At 45.3% G+C, this 27759-nt stretch overlaps 1 protein-coding gene across 7 annotated transcripts in view; it reads left to right on the top strand.

Moving 5' to 3' along the window:
• LOC108011956 (serine-rich adhesin for platelets) overlaps positions 1 to 27337 on the top strand; it is a 40143-nt gene extending 12806 nt beyond the window's left edge. The window contains exons 3-7 of one of the 7 annotated variants that reach the window (XM_036812765.3): positions 17870 to 19552; positions 19866 to 20643; positions 21401 to 22131; positions 22251 to 23481; positions 24594 to 27337. In XM_036812765.3, the coding sequence (XP_036668660.3) occupies positions 17931 to 19552; positions 19866 to 20643; positions 21401 to 22131; positions 22251 to 23481; positions 24594 to 26702 (6471 nt within the window). In that variant the 5' untranslated portion in view covers positions 17870 to 17930 and the 3' untranslated portion in view covers positions 26703 to 27337. Of the gene's footprint in view, positions 1 to 17869; positions 19553 to 19865; positions 20644 to 21388; positions 22132 to 22250; positions 23482 to 24074; positions 24573 to 24593 lie in introns of those variants that run through there. The other 6 variants (XM_036812764.3, XM_036812767.3, XM_036812766.3 and 3 more) reach the window with 6 other exon arrangements.
• The last annotated feature ends 422 nt before the right edge of the window (positions 27338 to 27759 follow it).

The raw sequence follows: 27759 nt of genomic DNA, 5'->3' as shown, positions 1-27759 counted from the left end.
TATCTCCAAATTTAAATCGAAAACTAAGAGCCAGTTATTAATTTTAAATCAGCATATTTAAAAATAAATTATCTAGGCTACATTTACTTCGGAATTCAAATCGTACATTTTTTTACCTTTGCTTACTACAATTTTAAGGAAATGTTGATTTACATTTAAAAAAAGGAATTTGTATTTTTGTGATGTGGTAAAACAATAAGTACATCTTTACAATTATCTTCTACAAGAAGTGCCAATTGTAGTACCTATTATCTTGACCATAACTGTTATATAAGCCATATAACTCGGCACATTTCTTATGACAGTTTTTTTCAGCTTTCCCTTTTGTCCTGCCTTCTCTCTGTTTGGCTTTTTCTACGCCAATTGAACTATCTAAAAAGAAAACTCTTTTTCTATTCCCCCTCCTCTTGTTGCCTTTTGTGCGGAAATTCCTTTTCAAAATCCTCTCCACCAGCAGGATGGAAAAGTTCAAGTGTCGACAAACTTTAGCTTCAAAACCAAAGCAAACAAAATCTCATCAATTTTTCAATGCTCACCTTGAGGAAGAGGAAACCCAAAACAACAGCAACAAAAATTAGCAAAGTTAAGGGCGAAGCGGAAATTTCGTGAGGTTAAAGGGGAGGAAAGGTGGGAGGACTTTCCACATCCCCCAGAAAGCCCATTGATATACATCTTCTAGGCCGAGAGCAGACACTGAGACACTTAATCCGCACGTTTACACCTCAACGCACACAACAAACACTCGCAAAGGGGCGGGGGCGTGGCCGGGGGCTACGTTACCTCCGACTTGGTATTCACCATAAATTTGTGTATCCTACTTAATAATTAACCGGAGAGGGGGGCGTGAAAACTTTGAGGCTTCCTCCACAAAAGACTCAAAGACAGCTTAATAAGGATGTGGCATGTGAAGGTCGTGAGGGGGAACCCAAAGGGGTTGCCGTGAATGGAAAGTGGGGAAATCAAAGGTAAGATTAGCTCCAATATGAGGCCAAGATCGGGAGAGGACCTAAAGCAAGAATAAACTCTAGAGACCTCCCTATTAATCGATTTTCTGGAGATAAATTGCGATTCATCGAAGCGGTATAATAACCCACGCCAGGTATCAAATTAGGTGCCGGAAGGCTTTCCATATGCCTTTAATTAAACTCTGATATAGGTAATAGGATTTAATCAAGACTGTTTAAATATGTTTTTACTCGGAACACTTTTCATTATTATAAAATCAAAACTCTCCCTAAGAAGCTGGCTTCCAAATCATTGTAATTCCATTTAGCATTCTTCCACCGCAAATCAAACTTATATCCAATCATAATCCCTCCTGACTTCCATGAAATGATTGACTAAGCTCAACCAATCAAACCAACGTCAACAAATTCTCCCATAAATACCTTGAAACTTAAAAAGTTTTCGCATTCAGCGTCCTAAGCTTTTCCAGAGAATTTCCTACTCCGTATTTACTTTTCCTGCGGTTTTCGCTTTCTTTTTCTCGCGTCAGCAATAAAAAAGGTGAGGGAAAAAGTTAGATGATTACAAGACAAAATGCGGCGTTGCTTTAATTGCACTTGAACCCCCGACCTTCGACTCCAGGCCAACCCCCCCCTCAGTCACCACGGCATCCAGTTCGAGTTAATTTGCTCGGCGCCTGGCTCAACGATGTTCCACTCGCTCATTAATTACAGCTTAGTCCGACCCGCAGTTGGTCCTAATGATTTACCTGCAGATGCTGAAGGTGCTCTCACAAATATTGCTGTTCGCGGTGTTCTTACACTTCTGAAAAATACTTTCTATGCTTGTTCTTGGAATAAGAGATTAGGGTGCTAATAACATCAAACAACCAAAGTCGATTTAACTGCAGAATATGAATACCAACTCAAATAAATTAAGCCAGTTAAGAAATCATGCATGGAATATTTACAAAACTAATGCTTGGTTCAGACTTTCCATATATTTTTCCGAGTATTATATCCAACGAGTATTATCTCCTAGAAATGTTAAAACAAATGTTTTGTCTAATAAAATATTTAAATATGTATGTATGAATATGCTTTTTTATTTTTTAGGCTGTTCTATTTTAATAAAGTAATTACAAAACTAAAACAAAAAATTAAAAAACAGTTTTTTGTCTATATTTTTACATTTGTGTAGAATGGCTACTTTTTTTACTTTAACTTTCTTGCGCCTTATTATTTCCTGATTCCTGCCACTTCGCTCACCGCCCTTTGCACTTTTCCCTCTGTGGCATTTCCGCTGTGGCTGCGGCTGTTTGCAAAAGGACCTTTCTTTGCCGTGGCTTTCCCCGGCTCTCTATCCTCCATGCTTTCTACCTTTCCCCAGCTGCCGCTTCTTATTAATGCTTTGTAATCAAATACACTCTTACTTATCTGGCCCCGTCCCCGTTCTCTGCATTTTTCGTTGATTATTTTGAGCTCTGCGTACTATCTGATGGCCACCCGCCATTTCCCTCACTCTGCGCATTTAATTAAGCAAATAGCAGGAAAAGTTTGTTTGTTTTTTTGCGGGATTTCCCTTTTGCTATTTTGGGGTTTTCCAGGGGTGGGATTGATGCTCACTTGTTGCGCACTTTGTGGCATTTTCTGGCTTCCTTTTCGCCGGTGGTCACTTTGATCAAATAATCAAGCAAAGAGTCCACGTTTGTTTATTCGAAAAAGAGTTAAAGGAATTAATCTAAGCATTTAAGAAGTTAATTTTGTTATTTTAAAAACGGATTCAAGTTTGGCTTAAACGCTTTTTATACTTGTGTTGGTACTAAAAACCCCGACTTAGTCAGTTAGTTTAGTTTGTTTCAAACTTCCACTATGGTTTAATTCTCATGTCATATTTTCTATGTGAATTTGCTGGATTTTCCCTGTTGGCCAAGTGTGACGGTTGGTAGCCCTCAGAAGCCTTCTCAGGTTACACTGGAAAGGAACTCGCATGTTGCATAGAAAACATATAAAAATAGAAAGTAAAAGTGCATTTTAAAATATATTTTGTTAATTTAATGAAAGTCGCTTCGCTAAAATACTATAAATTCCAGGTACTTTAAAGTCATTCTCTATTGGCACTCAACATGAATTTGTTATCTTTCCTTAATGGCATTGATTTCTTTTGTGCACCCGTGAGTGTGTGGGAACCTTTCGCAACAACTTGTCGCCTTTCAACTGCACTCGCTTACCAATTTGCAACTAAATTTGCACGGCTGTCGCTCAGGGGAGTAGAAAGAGGGGGAGAAAGGCAGCCACCCGCTCACGTTTGCCAGCCGGAATTTAATAAGAAAATATGCTGCCAGCACCGTGACAGAAGTGGAAATGGGGAAAATCAAGAAAATCGAGAGGGAATTCCTCTTAAAGCGACTGGCGGGCGAAGAACCGCAAATGCAGTTTAATTTTAATCAAATTGCAGAGCAATTAACCAGTAAAAAGGAGCCAGCAAGAGTGGGGAGGAAGGGGGTGGAGTCCAAGGAGACGACACAATTAATAATGAATTACACGCAAAAGGGGGCCTGGGAGAGGGAGGGGGGCAGACTTACTCAAGCCAAAATGTCAAGACTGCAACTACAAACAAGGTTGCCACTGGCGAAGACAACTTAATTAACCTCGACCTTCTCCTTACAACAACTGCAATAAAAACGATGACAACTGGCTGACGTCAGGCCACCACTGCCGTCCCGCTCTAACCCAAAGCGCCCGTCTCGCTCACTCGCTCGCATCGCAGCTTTTCAGCGCTTCAATGCCGAACGGTGGACATCGTGGGCAAGTCGCCGCTTTAATTTCAATTCCAGTTGACCATCGCCAATTGCCGCATTAAGCCATCAATAATAAACGAAAAGAGAAAATTAAAGTGCATGAAAAAAGAGCTTAAATAAATATAAAGGTTGAAATATAAAAGATATTAAGTAACTTAAAGCAATTAATACAAATTAACTATTTCGAGGGGAAACTATCATGAGTTAGTTATTTATTTAAAGAAATATTGAAAAAGGTCTTTTATATTAATGTCACATAATAAAAATTTTAATAGTTTGCTTGTCAAGCGCAATAAAAATACATTTTAATCATTTACCACCTTATCAAAGCTCATAAACTCCCTAACTAATAAAAAACATTTAATATGGACGAGTCGTAAACTGTTTAAGACCTTTTTTCTGTGCACACAGCACTACCCAGCTAACAAATGCGTGTTGACGCATTGCGAATTTGCGCATGCGCGCACTCCCAAAACCGAAAAAGCCAAGCCGGTGCCCCTTCTCCCCCTCTCCGCCGGCAAGCGTCACGCTGCGTATGCCGGCATAGAGCCAAACCTGTTTGCCAGCCTCTCTCAATGTTGCACAAGTGTCGGCTGATGTTGCTGCTGCAGTTGCTGCTGCTGCTGCTGTTGCCATTGCAGTTTCAAGAACCGGGTCAAGGTTGCTGCTGCAGTGCATCGGCGATCGCAGTCGGCGGCGGCGCAGCAGCGCAGCTTTCGCCTTGTGCGCTTTGCATTGAAAGTCAAGTTCGCGCACACATGTGTTTGATTGACATTGGCCGACGGCGGCGGCAGCAGCAACAACGATCATGGGAGATCGGCAGTAAAAAGCACACGAACCTGCAACATGTAGGTTGCAGTTCTCTTGGTGTGACCATAGAAAAGTGGGATCAGTTACGTAAGTCGCAGATATTTGAGGATATGTCAGCGCTTCAAAAGGATTCAAAACTCTGCTGTTTTCTAAGTCACTCAAAGTATATGACAATCGGAATTCATATCCATTAGGTTATAATTTTCCATTCCTCTGGGCATTTTTCTAAGGCTTGTTCAGCTATGCCCTTTGCTAAAAAAGTATCTCTTATTTCCTAGCCCCATTTCCAAACAAAACACTGCTATTAATACAATGTGTCAGCAACAACTCGCACAAGCATTACCACATAGTAAACACACTCAATTGAGTTCGAATAACAAGTGCTTTCTTTAATATTTTTTAGCACCATTGAAAATACATGGGTATTTTAAACGAAACGCATCTATTAAATAAAGCCTGTTATCCTTTTTCCTGGCTGCATATTCAACATGTTCCAAATTTTTGCACACATACACTTGCAATACGTTAATTGGCCTCAACATAAATTCCGCTTGAAATATTTATTTTGTCCAGCGTGCCACATGGAAATCCTTTCACATTTTTCTCTTAATAGGTTTATGTTTCATTCTTCCATTTTACCAATTCAATTCGCTGCCATGTGCAAAGCCCAGTCAATTGGTTTATATGAATGCAATTCGATACTGAGCAAAATTGTATTAATTGCGAGATACAATAATTAATAATATTTTAATGAAATTGTCAGGCCAAGAGCGGAAAATTAAAACAGAAAAATTCGCATTAAAAGTGGCAATAAAATAAAGAAAAGGCAGACGGGGAAATTGAGGGGGTTTTCCATCAGCTGCAGGCAGCAATTTAATTTTGTTTGTGGCAACATTCTCTCACTGATTAATGGCTAGCCACGCACAGAAGCCAACCCATCCAACCCATCCAACCCATCCAACCCATCCAGCCCAGCCACACCCCTTTTAGGGCCGCTCAATCTGCTCCTGGCTGGGAAAACTCGAGCGCAAGTTAAGCGAAATGCTATTAATTTTCATAAGTAAATGAAAATTGATGTACGTAGCTGCCACCGCCCACTCCACCATGCACACAGATATAGAGGGCCTATATGGGATCTTACGAGCAGAGGTTCAGTTGTGGAGGCCTTGGCAAGTCGAATGGCACTTGAGTGCAAGTGTTTGGCCAACCATTTCTACCTAGATCGCTGGGCCTTCTATGAAGTAATTTCAGATATTGTTCCCATAATCTATATAGGTTCCACCGTCAACAAGCGAGCGCCGTCATTCAGCAAACAGTTCTTAAAGTCATCGAGTGCCAGACCATAACACACTAAAACGGAATTTATTTATACTACGTAGAGTCTGTTTATTTAGATGCACCAGAGACCCTGAAAACTGCAGCAACTGAGACAGCAACACGCGGCAGAGGGAGATGACTGTAGAGCGGCAAGGAGACTGAGTGCGATGAGATAGCATTGAGCAACTTGGCAGCCTCGATTGTGCACTCATCATCAGTAGTTGCAGTTGCTGCTGCTGCTGCTGCTGATTTTACTGCTGCTCCACCGGCAACCGCAATGCCAAACTGCGACTCAAATGACTCAAGAAGTCGCCTCTGATAAAAACTGGAACACTGCCATGGGTTTTCGATACCCTTTTCCAAAGAAGTAAAGTAAAGTATTGTACAAATAATGAACATGTTTTTAATCGTTCTTGCCCAAGAACTTTTATTTTTATATTTCTGCTTAATAGAGCATCTCAAGTGCTTGATTCCATTCCTTTAATTTAGCACCATTAATATTATTGTTATTTTTCAAAGCGATGCAGGCCTTCGCAGTTAAGAATAAATTATGAGTCAAGCCTTAACCACAAAAGTGGATGCCAAAGTGGTTCACTCTTGATGTGGCTTTTAATATCGTAGTTGTTGTCGTCGTCGCTCTTTGTGGCTGCGAAAATCAATTGTCACAAGGCCAGGCTTCGGCTCAAACCCCCTCCCTCCCCACCTGCCCCTCCTGCCCACCATCGCCCTGCACGCAATGCTGCTGCAGAGCCAAAACACTTTTTTGCTGCTGATCTTGAACCAATTGCAAATTGCTAAAACGCAGCCAGCAACAGCAACAGCAGTCGCTGTCACGGCCACCTACAGATACAGAACACTGTTTGAGATACATTTATAGGCATGCCATGGCATTGACTGGCATCAATAAATTAGAATTAGAATTTTTCTCTCTGCGCGCTCTTCGCTATTATTCGGCACCGGGGCGTATGCGTGATAAACTTGAACTTGCGCGTTCTCATTGCGATTCGGTGTGTGAACCGTATGCCATATTCCACCTCTCATGTGGCCATATTTGCACATTGCGCATACGCAGCGGTGACCTCGCCTCGGACAATGCAACTAATTAGCGATTGCAGGCAGATAAACAGGCGAGTGTGTGTGCGCTGCGGACAATTGTTTGATTATCAATTAGGTTCGTTCGGCCCAAGTGGCTGACCTTAGCGGGCAGATAGCTTTAGATAGCCGAGGTGTCGGAGTCTCGGGCCCCGAAAGCCCCCCTTATCTGTCTCTATCGCTCCTCTATCCCTGGCTGGAACAAACGAAACCAATGCCAAATGCTAAGTATCTCACAGCACAAAGCCATTGAAATTTGCATGTGCTGTTTTGTATCTCTGTTAGAAACATATCTCTTCCTCTGTTTCTGAGTTCTTCTCTTCATGTCTGCGAAAAGAGCTTTTAAATGTGTCATCGGCTCACTTGTTGATCACACTCTTTCAGTTTTATATTTAAAACGAAATGATAAGTTCTTAATCCAAGTTCTTTCGCATTAGTACATGCTGTGTCACTTTCCTCTTAATAAAATACAAAAATAAGTACTTAGCTTTAAACATTCCCAACTAATTAATCACCACATTAGTAATCTCTTAATTTTAATATGTTTGCTTAAAAATAAATTCGTGGTTACAGACTTTTTATATTTTTCATCATACAAAAATTATCAGCAACTTTTAAGGGATGCCTACTGTTGCCCTCTTTCTTATTCAAGAATCTAACATCAAAATGAACATGACCTGACATTTCCAGACAACCCAAGCGACCTCGAAAAACGTTGATCAAAGACCAAGCCCAAATAAAAATAAACCAAGCTGGAGCAAGATGAACAGTAGAGGGGTAAAAACAGGGGGTTACACTGCGGACATGACAGCTACAAATAAGAAGGGGAAATATCAGAGCGGGGAAGTAAAACACATGCCACATTTGCAGCATTCTTGGACCTTTATTATTAAATTGGGGAACTTTCCAAATGCAAATACTTTCGTCGCACCCTGCGCTTGCGACATAATTAAAGTGCGATCCATAAATTTGGCCAAGGCAAAAACGATGCATAAATTGTTTCCCTCTTTTTGTGGAATAATTGCAATTTATGGGAGTTTTGCGGCCTATCGACGCGTGGCATCGGCGTCGCCGTCGCCCCATAAATTTCGACCACACTCCACTCTCGACTGGCTCGAAGAATATTTAATAAACAAAACTTGCGCTAATCGTTAAATTATGATTAATGTGCCGACAACAAACATAAACTTGCCCGTCCGAGAACTCCAAAAACGTGCAAATAAAGCGTGGGCGACAGCGTCGGACGTGCCTAACGAAATCCCAGACAAAAGACAAAAGACCAAAGACCAAAAGACCAAGATGGAACGAAATACAGAACCCGAAAGTCGAGTCCTTGAGGGCGAGTCGTGTGTGTGCTAAAATATGCGCTGCCATGAACTCTGCGGGGCAACAAACATGGAAACTTGGCAGGCACTACGTGATAATATGTGACGAAGTGAATAATTAGAGGGGATGTGCTAAAGAGCAAGGCAGCAGAGTTGATGATTAGAGTCGGGAGTAGTGGCGATATCATGAAGTGCCTGCCAGTTTAATGAAGGGTAAACCATATGCTATCACTCGGTACCAGAAAATATGTTTTAGGAGGATTTGGGGTAGGAATATACAAAAATATTGTTGAGTAGAAACTAAGAACTTGAAATAAAATATACATTTTATTTGAAATACACTGTTTAATATTTATTCTGATTCTAATTGTTAACCCAAATGGATGTTTATAATCCATGAAAATAAAGGGATTTGTATGCAATACAATAATATAAGAACTTGAACCATGGTACTAGAGATGATTTCTAAATCCTGTATTCGAGTTTACATACTTCAGGTCACCACAAGAAAGCAGGCCAACTTACTCACTATCTCACGCCACAGGATAAAACCTTTTGCAATCTGCCACACCGCTGCATAATTTCCATCTGGCCTTGGTCTTGTTTTTCCCCCAATTCATTGGCCATGTCACCGTCTGGGCCAAGTTGGCTTTCCGCCCCGCCTCTTTTGCATAATTGAAGACAGCTTTTGCTGCTGCTGGTTTTCCTTCGCCTCTCTTTTTTGAGCCAATGGCGGATTTTAGCCTGGCTCAGCTCTGAACTTGCCTAGACCGAAGGCGGCTTATTAAATATTAAAGCTCCGACTGGGGACCGCTAAATCCTGCGGCTGTCAAGGTGCCGCAGAAACTCAACTCAAAAGCCTGTCACACATCCTGCAAAGCTGGATGGAAAATCGGGGGCAGGAGGGGCGACAAAGGTGTTGCCTGCCACCTGCAGCCGAATTCAATTTCTTGTCGTCCGCTTAGTGCCTCTACCATCTTGTCAAAGCCGAAACTCAGTTGCAAGACTGTAAAAAAATGGAAAAAAAGGAAAAGCTCGTGGAAAACCATGGCGGAGAAGTGGAAAGTGAAAGAAAAAATCAACTACTGAAAGTATTATTATTGTTGGTTGCACCTGGAGGTGGTTTACTTTGTCACGGATATGTTTTCTTTAGACTTACCATGTCAGACCTGACTCTCTATATATATCCCCGTGTGTGTGCTTCCCCTCGGTGTGTTCGTGTGTGTGTTGAAACATGCCGGAAGTTAAATAGGAAATTTTATATGCTTTTATAACTGTGCACGTGTCTACAAGTGGCGAGCTCCGAGTTGCTGGCTGCAACCAAAGCAAAAAGTTCCTAACTATATGGGTATATGTACACAGCAGCGGGCAAGTAAATAACACATAAATGGAGTTTATGAAAGGGATGCTTAGAGCATTTCATAACTTAAAATTAAATTTAAAATTGTCCAATACATTAGGTAATAATTCGGAATCATAATAGCCTCCAACTAAGTTTAATACTATAGTTTGAGTTTATAAAAAAACCCCTCTTATTTCAAGCACAACTGTCTGCAGGTGAGTGTGTGTGACCGGGTGTGTTACCTTGCGGCAAGTTGTTCGTTTGATGAAGCACCGCTCTTGGTTGCGGCTGCGGCTTTGACTGCAACTTGCAGCAACTTTGAGGCGAGTGCGTGCATCCTGCCTCCGTGCTCCTTACCGCACACCCACCTGTACAACATGAAAAACACGTGTGCGGCCCAACCCCTTGAGATCCAATCGAGTTTACCTGTAAAAGCCATGAAGATGCCTACAGCATGAAAAGCGAACATAAATCCCTAAAAAATAGGCTATGAAATATAAATGATATATTGCCAATTCAATCGCTGACAACATGTAGCTGTGATTTATAAAGGGGAATATCAAAGTTATTGACTTATTGATGGTGATGAGTTGGCCTTTGACTTTATTTATTGGGCATTTGTTTTTTGTTTATGGGCGATATTTATTTTGCAGACTTCATTTGTATTTATCCGTGCCTATAAAAAAACATAAAAATAATATACGCGTATGATAAGCAAAGTTCGGAGCAAGAACTAGTAAAAACTGGTTTTTTAAGTTAAAACTGTTTTTTATTATTTTTGACACTTTAAAAAACATAGATTCCTTTTACCTAATAAACGAGAATCATTTGCTTGTTCACCAGTAATTCAAATGCAGACATTTTTCAGAACTTCCGTAATGGTTCTTTAATTTTCCCCATGTCGGTCTCGGATCAAGCGAACAAACTGCAACAAATTATTTTCGTTTTCCCTCTTTTTGATTACTGCAAAAGCCCCGAACAATGTTGTGTGCATTTGTGCGGCTTCATTACACCTCCTTGGCAGGATCCCCCTTGCCCCCGTCCCATTCACTGACCAAGCAACACTTTTTCCACCACATCGACATGGGCGGAGGACTCTGTGCACCCATGGGATTGCAGATGGAAAGCTTCGAGCTCCGCATGCGGTACTCAAGCAACTTTCTCCTCTCTGTGGGCGAAATTGAGCTGCTTCATTTACCTCGGTGGGGAAAGGGGGATGGCTGGGGATTGGGGCTGCAGGATGCAGGCTGCAGGATACAAGTGCAGCTCCATCGGGGCAACAGGCAAGCAAACAAGTCGAGTTTTCGGCTCTGGCTAGACGTGGACCAACACACTTCTCCCCACACTTCTCCCCACACATCCGGAACACACTCGTCAGCGCTTCCGTGGCCGAGTGTTTGATTAGAAAAGTTTACAGAAAAGTTGCTTAAAAGATTTGAGCCAGAACCAACTGCAGTTTACCGTCTTGTCTCTTGTGGTCAATATTTGCGCTAGACACGTTGGCATGTCCTGTTCATAAATGCCAGGCCCAGGCCCAGGAATTAACTGAACGTACAAAAATGTCCCACATTTATCCCCGGTCTATGGTAAACGCAGAGTGGTGGGGAAAACCAAGCAGGACCCGTCTCAATGGCAGGCTTAAATGTCAAGCGTCCGTGTCTGATGCTGGCCATGGATGCTTCCTGTCCTTCCGGGCCTGCATGTCCTTCTAACCCGTTACTGTGACCTCTCCTTCCGCATTTGGTATGCACAGAAAGAAAAAGAAATGAGTGTGGGCTCTGGGGAAATGTTGTTTATTATTCAGAGACGGGGCTTAGAGGTAAGAACAAAATGGGTAAAAGTTTAAATAATGGTGAGGAGCTCATATGCTTTATTTAATTTAAAAAAATATAACATTTTAACATTTTGCAGTGCAGTTCGTATAAAAATGCATGACCGCAACACATTTCTCAACTGAAAAATCCCCCCTCGTTGTATCCTTTGCCTTAAAAGTGTTAAAATGTTGATTGTCCTTTTTTGTCGGCGGCTCATGTGTCTGTGTCTGCGGGTGTGCGTGTGTCTGCCACAGTGTGCGTGCTAAGTGTTGGTGCTTTGCAACGCCTTCAGCCGAGTTCTCCTTCCGCTTTCCCCCGCTCCCTTTGTGTCTGAGTCTCGTGCGTGTCACAAATAAATTTTTAAGTAGCATTTGTGTTGATTGCCTTGAAAAAGGACACGGGAAAATCCCTTGGCCCTCAGTGCTCAGCCATCAGGCCAAGGACCAAATGGAAGCCATCCCAAAAACCGAACCCAAACTGAAGCCCGCGACGCAGCTCGTCTCATTTTACGGTTTCGGCTTAGCCTCTCGACAACTGCCGCCCGCTGAAGTGCGCTTGATTTCCACATTATTTTCCTCTGATGGCTTTTCTTTTTGTCCGTCCCTGCTTTTCTTTTCGAGTAGATCTCGTTCTTCTGCCTGGTTAACAAATTAAGTGCGGTGAAATGTCACTCGGATGTGCGACAAATTAAAATGGCGTAAATGGAGATGTTGCCTCGCCTTTTAACAGGTTTGTGGTTTGCACAGATGGACTTCGGTTGGGAAATTGATAAATAGAAAGCAATGTTTTTATATACCAGAAAGGATGGGCATGTATTAAAAGAGAATGTAATAGAATTTATGGTCAACAAGTTTAAATTTAAGTTGTGGTGGCAATTAATTGTAAAACCCTGTTACTTACAAGATTAGCTTAATAAATTGCCTATCCATACATCTTTGTGTGGCTTAAATGATACTATTCGATTAAAAAAGCATTTAAAAAAGGTTGTCTTAGGCACAATAAAAAGTTACTTAGAAATCATAAAATCCTTTTAGACGCAAATTACTCATCAGATACATTTTAGATTAACAGAGTCTGTAAGACAACAGAAAATCGAAGGATGTTGATTTTCTGTTGTCTAACATTCTCAAAGAGAGCGATTGTCCATCTCTTAAATTCTCTCTTAAGGCTTCTCTTTGCCGAAGGCCAACTGTTAACCGTCCTTAAAAACGAAATTTCGGCTCCTCTGCAGATGAAGAGAGGCCAACTAGCCAACAGCAGCCGAAGTTAAGGCAGCATCCTATCCGCAGGATTTGGAAATCCAACCACGGCGGCCACTTCTTCAGTTGTTGTTGGACCTCTAGAGCGATTCGTTGTGCGACGGTTGAAAATTCGGGAAAAGCATTGGCAAAGAGAGAGGAACAGGACTCACCATCAAGAAAAGAGGGAGAGGAAGAGAGACGCTGTTTTTTGGTGGGCTCGGTTAAACAAAAGAAAGTCCTGCTGTTAAAAGCGACGACAGACGAACCAAGTAAGTGTGTGTGTCTGGCGTGCTTGTGTGAGTGCAGACAATGCAAACGGGGCGCATTAGCAACGTTGTCCTGCCGTTTTTGCTGCCTGTTAATTTGCATGTGCGCGGGTTCATGGATATCTCCTTGTGATTTCTCCCACCTTGTGGTTTTTCACTTCCGCACTTGCAATTTTGTGTGATTTTTTAAAGCTATTTTTTCCGCATATTTTTTGTTACAAACCAAACCATGGGCCGAGCTGTCGAAGCATATGTTTGTTTTTATTTTGATTTTGGTCTTCAGTTTTCCACCCACATAACCGTATTTGCTAATTAGGTGAGGGGTACACACATAAAGCTGAAAAAGTCAGAGCTTCTGATGGACAACGCGGCGTATGAGTGTTAAGTGGAAGAAACTGACAGCTTCGCGTCATGTTTATGTATGAAGGGAATGGGAGTAGGGGACTTTCGGGTGGCTTTACCAAATGGGAGGACTATGGAAATATATTCACACATTCGTAGCCAGAGGGCACAGCAGGTGACTGTCAACATATGCCAACATATGCGGGAACCAACACCCGTAATAAATCCCAAATGAGAAAAAAAGCTAAGTAAAAGCGGTGGATTTTGTGCAATAACTTTTATTAATATTCCGCTTAGGTTCGCCAACAGACTCCGGACTCTCAACTTTAATCCAAAACGGAAGTGGAAGCGCTACCCACTTCCGGTCCACTTTGTTTCCGCGACCAAAATAGAAAGAAGCCATAAGAAATGCCAAAGAGCTCTAAAAAAAGATTGCAGGACTGGTGCGATTTCAAACTTCAATATCACAGCAGAGAAAGTTTTCGACCTTGGTATTTGTCTGGGAGAATTAAGAGGGGAGAGACAGGAAATAGGGAAACACAGCTTTACTTTGTGCTGTCTCATCAGTGTGCGTGTGTGTGTGCTGGGGTCGGCTCAATACGTGTGGGTGACTCCCAGCAAATGGATTTCTACGTGACAAATCTTTATTTAATTTCAAAAATGCGAAATAAACTTTGACGTCTGTTGAGATTTATGTGAAGGCAATATAAATGCGTCGCCCCAATCCCTGATCCTTGAGGATGCAGTGGAGTGGGGCCGACTGTTTTGTAAAAGTTTTGACTGCCTTGACGTTTTAGTTTTAGCAACAGAATCTTTAAGTAATAACACCCAGACCAGAGCTGGCAAAAACTTTTCCCCGCCCAACTTTTGCGCTAAATGCAATAGGGAAGTGGCAAAATCTGGGTAACTTGTTTTAAACTTAAGTGTAGGCAATTTGAATTCCAATTTTAAAGAGGCGAATTGCGTTTAAGGAGGCTGTTTTCCGAACGCTGTTAATTATTAACATTGCCTTTATTCTCAGTTGTTTCGTCCTTTTACGGCGAGCTGTTATTACATTCTCAGACGCAATTCGCACTGCCGTAAACAAGGCGATAACTTCCTCTCGAAAGGACCATGAAATTAAAATGAAATGGCCAGCACGAAGGCCATCGAAAGCGTTAGTTGCCATCGAATAAACAAATTGATGATGAATAAACATTTTGTCGAGCATTCCAGCAGACTTTTTCCCTCTGGCACATTTCTTATTTACTTCACTGCAGTTTGCAGTTAATTTGTAGCAACAACACGGCTTCCGTTCTCCCATTTCCTGTCGCTCCACTTCCCTTTCCGGCTCTCTGCTCACTCCTCCCTTCCCTCTGGCCCGCAACCAAATGACCAAACAAGGAAATTGGCTACCCGAATGCTACTTGGTCCACAGAACCTTAATGATTGCAGTGCCAATTAAGCTGCGAAAATTCAAACCGAACTGTCGAGACATTTAAGTCGCTGAAATTACCAAATTATGCAACATTTTACGAGGCTGGCAAAACTGGGAAATCATTAACGTCGTTGTTGTTTTAAATTGCAACATCAATTAGTATAAGTTAAAGATGGACAAACATAGGAGGTGCCACAGAGAAATTACTTAAGTTTTGGCCTTGTAGGACATTTTAAAGTATGCAATAAAACGAAAAACGTTGGACACAAAACAAAGTCACACATTTTTTTTAAATTTCTACTTACATAGACCGACTTTAGGTTTGGAAAACATTTTGAAAAGCTATAAAAAATGTCTGAAAATAATTGAATAATGCACAGCAGCTAAAACTCGCTGGTTTTTAATTAAATTGACAAAAAGCTAAAAAGCCTTACCAGTTTGGGGCTCTGGAGGCTGAAAACCATCAATCAAACCGCCAACGCTCAACAGTTTTTAATGCAGCCACAGAAAAAAGGCGTTCCACTGTCGCCTCATTATCACCGAAAAACAGAACTGAAACAGACCGAAACGGAAGAAAAGAAGTCTTAGAGCGTCAAAATTGGGGAAAAATGGGAGGCGGGAAACGGATAACCAGGATAACTGAGGATTGCCAGGACAACGGGCTAAGCCCACAGCAAGATTAATTAAGTCCGCGTAGGCTGCAACAGCAGCAAGAAAAACAACAATAACAAGAACAAACAATGGCAACAGCTTATGCCCACGCCCCCAAGTGCGTGCCCCGCCCCCGCCCCCAGCACATCCTTGCCTTATCCTTTGTAGCATACTTTTTGGCGTCGCGTGAGAAATTAAAATTTCAAAGCGAGGCGTGTTGCCGCATAAGCAGGTTGTGTGCCTGTCTGTGTGCCGGTGTGGGTGTGTGTGTTGCCGTATTTACTTGGCCAAGAACAACAAAAACAACATCTGAAAACTGAGAAAAGAGGAAAACATCAAAAATAACAAAAACAAAACGTAAACAAAGGCAAATAAGCAGGAAGCAGCTCGTCGACGCAATTTTCTCCTTCGCCTTCCGTAACAAGCGCGGTGTCAACAATGCATAAGGCTAAGGCGATCCTGTCCAGGACGAGGGCTACCCAAAAACCGTGACTACATAGAGGATTTACGAAGCTTAAAAAAAAAAACCACCTCAAATTTGATATGATGATTATGATATCGTACTAGAGAATACCCCTTAGGTGCTTTAAAGTAAAGTTATCATTAATATTGTATTTCCTGTTTTATTCTATACATCGTTTAAAAGAATCCTCAAAAAAAAAACCTAATAGTTGGTAGGTTATGTGGTTTTTTAGGTTAATTTAATTTTATATCCTTTAATTTTGACCATTTTGCCAAAATCTTATAATTATATTCACAAATTTATGTACTATGATTTGGATAAAAAATTAATTTGAATCGGATTTAATGATATTCTTTAATTAAACTGGGATAGTAAGCTTTTTCCACTCGGTAGTATGTAAATGCACCAATTAACGTTCACCTGACCGACCCCAAGTGATCGCAAACGGTGACTGCTCCACACCACAGCTTCATACATTGTCCTGGCAACCCTGGAGCACCCCTTCACCCACACAAACGCACTCACACACGTACCCACACTTGGACGCCTCTCTCTCTGTTAATGAGTTCCGCCTTGACGCTGATGAGGATGTAGAATGTAGGATGTGGGATGCTGAATGCTGGGGGATGATGAGCTTGTTGCTCTGCGACAATAAACATGTTGAATGTCAAGAGTGCACAGCCCACGCGTGTGTGTGCGGGATATACATATGCGTATTTTAATGTGTTTTCGCGCCATCTCTCTTTATAATTAAATATGTTAGTTAAATGATGACACCAGAGAGATGCTCCCTCAAATTGTTCTTTTCCTTCTGGTCCTCTCTGAGCCCAAACACAATTGCGGTTTCTGCGGTGGGGACCTACGCGCACTCACACACATGTGGTTGAGGGTTGGTAATAAAAAACGCTTAAAAAGCCAAATTACTGCATTTGATAAAAACGACACCCCAAGGATTAGCCACAATCCTGGGAAAGTGGGGAGAACTAAACAGAATTTTCTCGCTTCCTGGGCACTCATGCAAACAGTGGCCCCAAAAAAGGTTGACCTTCATTGGATCCCTTCATTGGGAGCATTGAAATATTCCAGCTCCCTTACTCGAACTCATCCTCCATTTCCCTTTTTCAACTTGGCCAACTCCAATTAGCCCTAAAATGGATTTGTGTTACGCACAAACTACAATACATTTACCTCTGAGATTTGAGGCTGCTCTTAGGGTTCGTTTTCCTGTCAGCTCTCTCGAATGATTTTCCATTTTCCGTTGCCCAATTTCCCTGACTTTCTGTTGATTTTACGCTACTTTGTCGCATTTTCGGCGGACAGAAAACATTTCATTTTAATATCCTGCCAAGGAAGTTGGGAAAACTGAACCAACTTTTGCTGATAAGGGTTGGCGGGGAAACGGAGTGTTTGGGGGAAAACGCTGAAATATTTATGAGATTCGCACACAAACACTGGCGATTCATGTGTGCTTGTGTTAATGTATGTGTAATGAGTTCGGAAAGTGTTGAAATCTGCATTTAAGGCGGCCTTTGTATCGCATTTGCGATTCATTTCCTCAGTTTTTTCTCCCTTTTGGATACCCAGGAACAGGAGGGTAGTATAATCCTTACGCAATCACTAAAAATAAATTAAAACGCCTTTTTAAATGTTGATAATACGTATAACCTTGTCTTAAAAGACTATATTTAATAACTTTAGAAAATTCCTAATCTGCTTCGAATTTATTAAAATAAAATCTACCTCCCGCATAACCGCCAGAAGCTTTTTCAAATCGCAATACTTCTTTCTAAAGATATACGGAAGTGCTAAACAGGTAGTTCTGTTAAACAAAGACATAGCCAAGATCTTAATTTCAATCTATATTCATGCGAAAACAACTGTGAGATAATCTCACATGAAAGTAGTTTACATAAAGCAACTTCCACACACTGCTCTCCAAATTGAATTAAGGAAGCACACACATCATCATGATGTAGCTGTCATTTAGTTTTAATGCGATTACTTGCAACCACAACTAACTGGATTACATCCTTCCCTCTTGCAGTTAACCACTAGCCAGTCTGGAGGGAGTTGCCAGGACAGCATTTGAGAAGCAGCAACGCAACATGGACCTGCCGTCGATGGTGCAGCGTTCGGGAGACACGCTCATCGTGCGCAGCGTGGTCAGCGGAAATCAGTTGTACACGGAGCAGGGTGGCCATGGCCACCAGCCCACCGGCACCGCGGGACTCGTCTCGAGCCACTCGGGCGGCAGCACGGCTGCCTCACAGGCGGGCTCATCGCTCCTGGAGCGACATGTGGAGCGCTTCCGCCTGCAGCAGCTGCTGCAACAGCAGCAACAGGCGGCGGCAGCAGTTGCCGTTGTGAACAGCGTGCAACAGCAGCAACAGCAACAGCAGCAACAGCAGCAGCAGCAACAGCAGGCCGTCATCGGCATGGATGCCAAGGAGGAGGGCCTGCCGCAGTGCAAGATCAAGCGGAACTACAGCTGCAACCACTGCGCTTACTTCACGCAGAATCCGCGCTACCACTTGACCCACCTGCGGGACGTGCACGGCGAGAAGATAGTGATCAACAAGTGCAAGCTGTGCCTCTACGCCTCGCGCCACTTCCAGAAGCTGGTGCGGCACATGAAGATGGTGCACGGCTGCACGGACGGCATCCCCAGTGGTCATGGTCAGGCCAGGGGTAAGCGGGGCATGAGCCGGGAGGCGCGAAAGCGGCGGCTGGAGGAGAGTGTGGGCGTGATGGGGGGCCAGAGCCTGTCCGTGGCCGTGCCCGATGTGCCCACCCTGGAGCAGGTGAAGCGGGAGCTCCTCATGCAGGAGGAGAAGCTGCAACGCGACATACAGGCCTTCAACCAGCGGCAACGCGAGGAGCAGCAGCGGGAACTGGAGCTGGTGGCCTCCAGTGCGTATGACCGACAAATGCAGGTCCTGCGCGACTACGAGCGCCAGTCGCCCGCCGAGCCTCCCACCCCCTCGCCCACCAGTGGCTCGGCCACGCCCCCCTCCAACGGGGAGGAGCCCCAGAACCGCCTGCTCAAGTGCAGCGCCTGCGAGTTCACCACCCTCTACCGCACCCAACTGCGGTCCCACGAGCTGGCCGAGCACGGCAAGACCAAGTTCTTCCGCTGCGACAAGTGCAGCTATGTGACCCACATCAAGGCGCGCTTCAGCAAGCACGTAAAGTACCACTCCATGCCGATGATCAAGTGCGTCACCTGCGACTTCCGCACGCCCTACAAGTGGAACCTGGACAGGCACATGAAGAACCACGGCGGAGCGGGCGCCTTCAAGTGTGCCGCCTGCGACTTCACCGCCGACATCAAGCAGTCCCTAACGGTTCACGAGATGAACCACCACGTGCCGCCGGTGGGCAATGCGGGCTCCATTTGGCCGAGGCGCCAGAACAAAGTGGGGGCAAGCGAGATGTGCGAAGACTTCCTCAGCGACTCGGCCGAGCTGGAGGATCAGTATAACAACAACAATGTGGACGATGAACTGGACGGCGTCGAGGATCCCGACGAGCCGATGAGCGGTGGCGAGGAGCAGCCGATGCACCACCACCACTACGGCAAACGGAGCAAGTACCACGAGGAGGAGGAGCCCACGGATCTGTCGCAGAAGGGCGGCTGCTCCTCGGACACTTCCAGCGTGGGCACCCCCACACCAAGGGCCCAGAGACCTGTGCCCACTCTCATCCCGATCAGCAAGGGAGCCAAAGAGTAAGTAACGAGATAGTAAACCCAATTTAAGCTGCGATTTTTTGCCTTCAAGGCGAAATCGCGAATTCTTCAGATCAGCAAAATCAAATTAATAATAATAACCAAATTAATTATCATTGAGTTTTAATTTTGAATACTATTAGAAAGAAATCAAATCTGTCATAAGCAAACTTTGGATTATTTGATTAATTAATTTTTAGATGATATTTAAATCAAAATTTCATCATTTTAATCGTGGTATAAAGCTTAAAGTATATATAATATATTTGTTAAATAGAGAAACTAACTAAAATGATTATTTGGTACCCCTCAGCGTATTGAACCTGTCGAAGGAGACGAATGCCTCGCGCAGCTCCCTGACGGAAATCGCGTCCTTGTTCTTCAACGAGAAGCAGATCTCGGAGATGCTGGACAAGTCGGATGTGCCGCAACTGTCGCCGGCGACGACGGTGGCCTCCCAGAACTCGACGCGCAGCCAGATGACCAAGAGGTCCAGCTTCCTGGACAAACTGAAGACGGGGGCGCAGCACGAGAACCTGGTGTGCCAGTGCGGCCATGTGGCCAAGTGCCTCTCCGAGTCGATCATCCACGGCAAGAGCTGCCACGCCTCGGCGGTGATCATCGACGACGACGATGCTGGTCTGCACGAGGACGACGCCGACGACAGGCTGGAAATCGACGAGGACGACGAGGACCACCACTCCCATTCGGCCCTGAATCTCAGTGTGACCGGCTCCACGCGATGCCAGCACTGCCGCCACCGCTGCAAGTCCTCCACGGACCTGCTTCACCACCTGAAGCAGTGCGTCGAGGCCATCCGCTGCGCCAACGAGATGTACGACTCGAACTCCGGGGAGAGCGGCGACCGGCGCCCGGACTCGCAGAGCCTCCAGCAGCAGGCGGCCGTCCAGCAGCAGAGGGTTTGCATCTGGAACAAGGCCACCAAGGAGATCGTGGCCGCCGCAGCGGCCGCATCTTTGCAGCAGGAGAACAGCAGCCACAGCCTGGTCAAGTCCCCGGCCGGAAGTCAGGCGGCCAGCAACGAGGAGAACAGCTACTATGGCGTGGAAACGGCGCCCGGCTACGGCGAGGTAAGTCCGGAGTCCACTAAGCACAGATCCTACGGCAGAAAGTACGAGTTTCCCATTTTTAAGTTTAAATCAGAATCTTTGTATTTTAGAAATCACTAAGTAGTGATTGTTTATGTGAATGTAGCAGAATAATCATAAATAATTATAGCTCGTTTTTTATTTGCAATTTGTAGAAGCCTAAAAGGAAAGTTAGTATACACAGAGAAAGACATCGATAAGATAGGATGATTATTTTGATGAAATAAAGTATTTAAGTATACAGGGCGAAGCATCTTCGCCATCTTCCTTTCTGCTCTCTTTTTCTATTTTCGAGAGCTTTTTATACATTGCGGTCTCGCAGAGTAATTCCAGAAGAGAATTTTCGTAGAGATGATATCCGGAAATAACATTCCTTAATGTAAAATTTACAATACTTAATGCTAAAATTAATACTTAATAAATTTACAATGCGAACATCAAAATGATCCTCCTGTGTTTTAATTTTTTTTCTGTGTAGGACAAAGGATAATTAATGAAAACAGTCAAATTTACTTCCATTGCTTTCTCGAATCATTTTTTAAAAATATATATTATAAAAAGTATTTTATTTTGAATTCGTTTTAGAACTAGTACTCCTACAAAGATTTGAATCCACTTATTCTTTGGGTAGCTTAGGGTATAATAGGCATTATTTTGTTGAACCCCTCGACCCCAGCACGAGCATATGCCACGTCAAAATGAAATTTGACTCTTTCACGCACTGCAGGTAACCAAAAAGATGACGCCCGAGGAGGAGGCCGCCAACTCGTCCCTGAAGAAGGTGTACAAGTGCCCGCACTGCAGCTTCTGGGCCTCCACGGCCTCCCGCTTCCACGTGCACATCGTGGGCCACCTGAACAAGAAGCCCTTCGAGTGCTCCCTCTGCTCGTACCGCTCCAACTGGCGCTGGGACATCACGAAGCACATCCGCTTGAAGACGATCCGCGATCCCTCGCACAAGACGGCCAAGGTCCTGATGAACGACGAGACGGGCCGCCGGAACTACACCAAGTACAACAAGTACATCACCCTGATGAAGGTGACCGAGGAGGACGGCGACCCCAAGCTGATGAAGTCCGGCGAGATGACCCCCAACCAGGTGGCCTCGCTGGCCTTCCTCAAGGACTACGCGAAGGTGGGCTCGGTCACCGGGCAGGACATCACCCTGGAACCGGTGCTGCCGACCAAGCCGAATGTCCTGGACGACGCCCATCTGGCGGACAACCTCATCCGGATCCCCCTGCTGGCCACCATGATGAACGCCGCCATGGCCCAGCAGCAGCACCAGCAGCAGCAGCAGAAGGAGCACCAGTCCACGATGATCACGCCCTCGGTGACCATTTCGCCGGTGAAGCGATCGAGTCAGGGATCGGCGATGCAGGGCAAGCCCAGCGACGACCTGATCACCGAGGTGCACCAAGAAGGCAATGAGAAGAGGACGGTCTACCGGTGCCGCAAGTGCAACTTTGGGTGAGTTCGTATGGGAGTTTTTAGGGTCCCTTCTCAATGTTACACAGAAATATTACATTTACTTAGATTAAACACCTGGCTTGATTCTCTGCTAATCAATGGTTTACTCCTTTCAACAGCCACCCGAACCGCGATGCCGTGCTGGCGCACGTGAAGATCCACTACCAGGACGCCAGCTACCCGAAGGCCAGCTCGGCCAACTCCGGCACCTCTCCGCTGCAGGTCTCCGTGGGCGGGAACCAGCAGTTCTACATGAACAAGGTCTTCGCCGCCATGTGCCTGTCGCAGACCCAGTCGCAGTCGTCGCCCAACGCCGGCGCCGCCGGGACGAGTCCGGCCATTTCGGCCGGACTGCTGCAGCGGGCCATCCAGGAGGCCCAGCACTCGCCGACGTCCAACGCCAGCGCTCTGAGCGGACTTGCTTTGGCGTTGGCGGGCGGAAAGCCACAAGCCAATACGACGAAAGCCAGTGCCGCCTCCATTTTAGAGCACGGTGAGCAGAAAGCGAGTCAAAACGAGGCAAGTGCCGACAGTCTGACGTCGCCGAACACCACCACCTCCAGTAGAACCACCAAAGCCACCACTAGCACCACCAAAGACACCGCCAGATCGCTGCAGGATCTGCTCACCTCACCGCGCAGTGCCAGAAATGGAAATCATCCCTCTAACGCTAACAGTAACTCGGTTGTGGGAAATGGACTCCGGCAGGATGCCGCCTACGTCGCCTCATCCACCAATACCACACCACCACCACCACAACCCACCAACTCAGTCAGCAAGCCCAATGCATCGCCTTTGCCAGTAACTACCACTCCTACTCCTTTTTCTACTGCCACACCATCACCACCAGCTCTTTCAAAGTCCTTGGCTCATCAACTGGGTGCGGGTAGCCACAGCTCATCCTCATCCCACCACAATGACCATCCTCCACTCATGGCCGGTGAAGGTTTCCACCTGGCGGCGGGTCTAACCCATGTCCACACCATAAACACTAACACGAAAGCCAATCCCAACTCCAACTCCTTTCCCTCGTCATCGTCGTCGTCGTCGTCATCATCGTCTTCTGTGGCCTCCACTTCATCGGCCGCCGGCTCTGCGTCCGCCTCCGCGTCCTCCTCCGCCACATCGTCGCCACCGCCGCCGGCAGCCTCGTCTTCCTACCTGGCTGCGATGGCGCCGCAGCAGCAGGTGCCGCCTGCCGTGCAGATGCCGCATCCGCAGACGAGGTTCCATAGCCATAGTCCAGGTAGTCCCAGCCTCCTGTCCATGGCCGATGGCGATCGACGCGACCCGTCGCCGTATCGCTGCGGCCACTGCCACCAGGTCTCGAATTGGAAGCATGTCATCCAGGTATGGCCCAGTGCACTTTAATGGAATTGTGTTTTGTCCCATTGAAAAACCGAAACGAGCCGCCAATCCCCGAAAGTTTCGTTTTTACCCGAAATCTTCCAAGAAGCCTGAACCTCTTTGGGCTCTCGAAAGTAGGACTAGACTCTAGAACGGGGCAGATCTGTAGTTTAATTGGTTAAATTATTTTTATTTAATTTGAAACTTATTGAAAAATATAACATCAATTTCGATTAAGAGGCTTAAAGTTCACCATTACACTAAAAAAAGAACTAGTTTGATATCTAAATAAAAGAGTGTTGTAATATATTTCGATTTTTTTACACTGATTACAGAAAACGCTTTCTTCTGTTTAAATTATATAAATTCACATTAAGTTTTTCTTTTAAGAGGGTAAATTAACTTTAGGTAAAGTAAATATTATTTTGTAATAACTCAGATAGAAAACTCGGAATCATAATAATTTATCATTTTGGTTCCACATGAATCTATGATTTACCCCTATCCTAAAGTAATTACGAACTGAAATAAATTCTGTTAGAAATGCCGCCATAAAAACGTATTATAGCTTAGCACTCAATTGAGACAATTTGCAGTCCCCGATCCGACACCTTCCGACCCCCATATCACCACTCCATCTGTGTCCGTAGTCCCTGCGCTGCGCTGGTAAATATGCAAAGTCTATTTTGTAAGCCCCCTTAATTACCCCGATTTTGACTGTTTAAATGTGTGGTGTCTGGTCTTGCTTTTGTTGTACTCTGTATGATAAACGATTATTAACTATAAGAAAATCATTGGTGAAAGTCTTGCTTGCTCTCTATTTACCTCTCGAACTAAATGTAATCCATAAATCCAAAATCATGAAAAAACAAACCCATGACACCATGAAAAATATAAAACAACGCTAACCTTAAAGGGATTCCCATTACGGTGCGAGGGTTTTCGATTGGGCTAAACTCATGGTATTACTCCCTGAAAAGGGTACACACAACACATACACACTCACACACACATACATATATACACATTAAAACAGAAGGACACTTGATGAATGCCATTAACCCATTCGAGGCCGTACTAATTGTTGACCTTTTCTTCTGATTTTTCCCAAACAGCGGCATTGTCGCTTAAAGCATTCCGGGGATATTCGGATCGAGACCCTTGAGCGAGGAGCCAGTGTCTCGGCGAACGCACCACCCATCTACCGACCCCTGGGAGCAGGTGCCACCAACGAATCCCAGTCCCACATCCCGTCGAACCCCACCAGCAACATCCTGAAGCCCGGCAGCAACCCCAATGCCAGCAGCAGCACTAGCGCCCAGCTGCTGATGACCACCAAGCAGCTGGAGCAGCTCCTCCACTCCCCGCTCTCCGCCAGCGCCGCCGCGGTGGTGAATGCGGCCAACACCCAGCAGGACATCCAGGCGGCGGCGGCCTACTGGGCCGCAGCCTGCAAGGCGGTGGTGGCCAGCAGCAGTGCCGAGGAGCTGCTCCAGTTGCAGCAGAACGACCAGATCGAGATCACCCGGCTGCCCTCGGCGGCGGAGCACCCCGGTTCCGGTGGCAGCAACACCAAGAGTAAGCAGCAGAAGTGCCCGGTGTGTCCCTACATCTCGGAGAGCAAGTCCCAGATGAACTACCACGTGTCGCTGCACAAGCCCACGCAGTACGAGTGTCGGCTGTGCACGTTTGTCTGCGCCAAGAAGCAGCACCTGAGCAGCCACATGAGGAGTGTCCACCAGCAGCAAATGTCCGCACCGGGAGCTGTTGTAGGAGGGGCAACCGGAGGTGGAGCAGCTGCCTCCCTGGGTCTGGACTTCAGTGTGGCCCTCCAGTTGGCCGCGGCTGCCAAGCAGGTGCAACAACTGCCCGCCTCCACGCCACTCTCCATCGATCTGTCCCAGGTCCAGCTGGACGCCGCCTCGGATGCGGAGCTCAATCCACAGCAACTGCCGCCGGAGTACCAGTACAAGCTGATCAGCTACTGCCCCAGGTGTCCGGCTCGCTTTGCCCAGAAGCACAATGACGAGCGCAACGCCAAGCAGGAGCTGGAGCAGCATTTGCTGGCCCACAACGACCAGGAGCCGGAGGACCAGGAACAGGGCTATGTGTGCACCTACTGCGAGTATCGCACGGCCGAAGAAACCCTGCTCCAGCTGCACCGGGCCGTGCACATGTCCCACTACCAGGAGAAGTGCCAGCAGCTGTACAAGAACTGCAAGGAGGATGTCGAGTATCCGGCCCCCAAGTTGCTGCAGCTCACCGGCCCGGAGACCATCTGGGTGGTGGACAATGAGCTGAGCCTACAGCTCCTGCAGCAGAACACCGGCGGTGGAGTAAGCTCCTCCACTGGAAGCTTTGATAACCAGAACTCCTTGCTGAAGAAACAGCTGGAATCGGGCGGTGGACAGCTGGTTACCATTCCGCGGGATACGTCAGTGTCCAAAAACGAGGGCGAAACCCCCGAGGAGGATGAAGAGCGACGCAGCAGCTCCACGCCGTCCACCAGCGCCTCGGTGGCCACCAGTGATTTGGCGGCGGATGCCAGCAGTGATGCTGGATCCGTGGACATGCCCCAGTCGGTTCCGGCGCCGGAACGGTGTCTCCACTGTCCGTTTGAGACCCAGCAACACGAGGAGCTGCTGCAGCATCTTCAAAAGCACGCGTGCGTGAATCCTCCGCCACCCAACTCCCAGCAATGTGCCCACTGTGATTACATGACCAGCGAGGAATCGGAAATGGAGGAGCACACGGCTCTGCATTTCAATGCCATTGAGAAACTGAAATCCGTGGAATTCTACACCTGCTACGATCAGCTCGAGATCAGTGTGGAGCGGGAGCCAGAGGAATCCGGGGAGTCCAAGGACGAGCAAACCGAGCACAACAACAACCAGGACAACGTGGTGAATGCCAATGTGCAGCAGGAGCAGAGTAGACCAGACGAAGAGCCAGCTGACGAGGCGACGGAGGAGCCGCTGGCCAAGAAGCCCAGCACCAAGTTGATTCTGTACAAGAACGAGGGCGGCTTGAGTGTGAAGTCCCCTCAGGAGGAAGCAACCTTGGAGTCGCAGAAGAGCGAGAACATCAGCGATCGCCTGCGCCGAAGGATCCTCCGTGGAAGTGCCAACCAGCCGGAGGACCCGCAGGCCCAGGAGCGACCCACTACACCGGACAAAATGATACTGGTCAATGCCAAGACGGGCAAAGTCATTTCCAGAAAGTAGACCTCCAAGGGTCGAACCTTTTATTAAGTTTAATCACGTTACACCTAAGTTAATCATTTATTTAGCCCTAAGTGAGTTTTGGTTTTGTTAATACCTTGTTGTTGCTTATGTTTTCTTTTTTTGGGGTATGCGTTAGTGGAGTTCGGGATTCGTTTTAGGCACCTTTTAAGGATTTCTATTGTCACTAACACACACCCACATACACACACCTAGTTGGAACATGTTCCTGCACTTAAAACTTGTTTAAGCCCTAAGTTAGTCTTACGTACCCCTTATTTATAAAAAGAGAAAAACAAAAATTCGAATATTTTACCTAAGGGAAAACCCGGAATTCTTACTGTAATTACTTGATAGAACGGTGCAAATTGTAATTTAAATTAATTGTATTGTAAATTATCAGACAACTATAACGTACATTTAAAATTAGAACCCTTATATATTTACCATTGGCTAAATATGTAAAATGTTACACGAAAACCTAACCCAACCAGAGCAAGATCCAAAAGCGTTTCAAAGAAATCCACTTTGTATAGGAGAAAAAAGATAAATTCAAAATTAGGTCTTGCTTTAATTAGTTCGTTTAATTTTTTGAATGGGAACTGTGATTATTAATAAATGTAGATGCAACAAAAAAAGTGAACGCGTATATCATGCAAAGAATATGGTACTGTATACATACTATATAAATCTATACATATATATTTACACACAGCTGCTGCAAAAACAAAAACACAATTTAAATGCAATTCAAAAATCAACAAATAGGGAAATTTTTGCAATATTTGCAATATTATTTTGTAAAAGTGCAGCACACGGTTAAAAATAGGTCTTAGTTCTTAGTTTCTACTACGGAATAATTATGTTCTAATCAGTACTACGATTGTTTTCAAGCAAACAGCGTCTTTGTAGCACAGTCTAGCACTGTGCAAACACTACAAACAAAATGTTATCATAAACTCTAAGCGATCGAAAAGAACACATGTGGAATAGCGGGGCCATATTTAAATACACAGAGAAAATTATGACGTTCTGAAATTGAGTATTTGTATTCTCAATT

The sequence above is a fragment of the Drosophila suzukii genome, chromosome 2L, assembly GCF_043229965.1.
Source record: "Drosophila suzukii chromosome 2L, CBGP_Dsuzu_IsoJpt1.0, whole genome shotgun sequence".
In the NCBI taxonomy this organism is placed as follows: domain Eukaryota; kingdom Metazoa; phylum Arthropoda; class Insecta; order Diptera; family Drosophilidae; genus Drosophila; species Drosophila suzukii.
The sequence above is the reverse complement of the archived record's forward strand: the minus strand, read 5'-3'. Positions and strand labels throughout refer to the sequence as shown.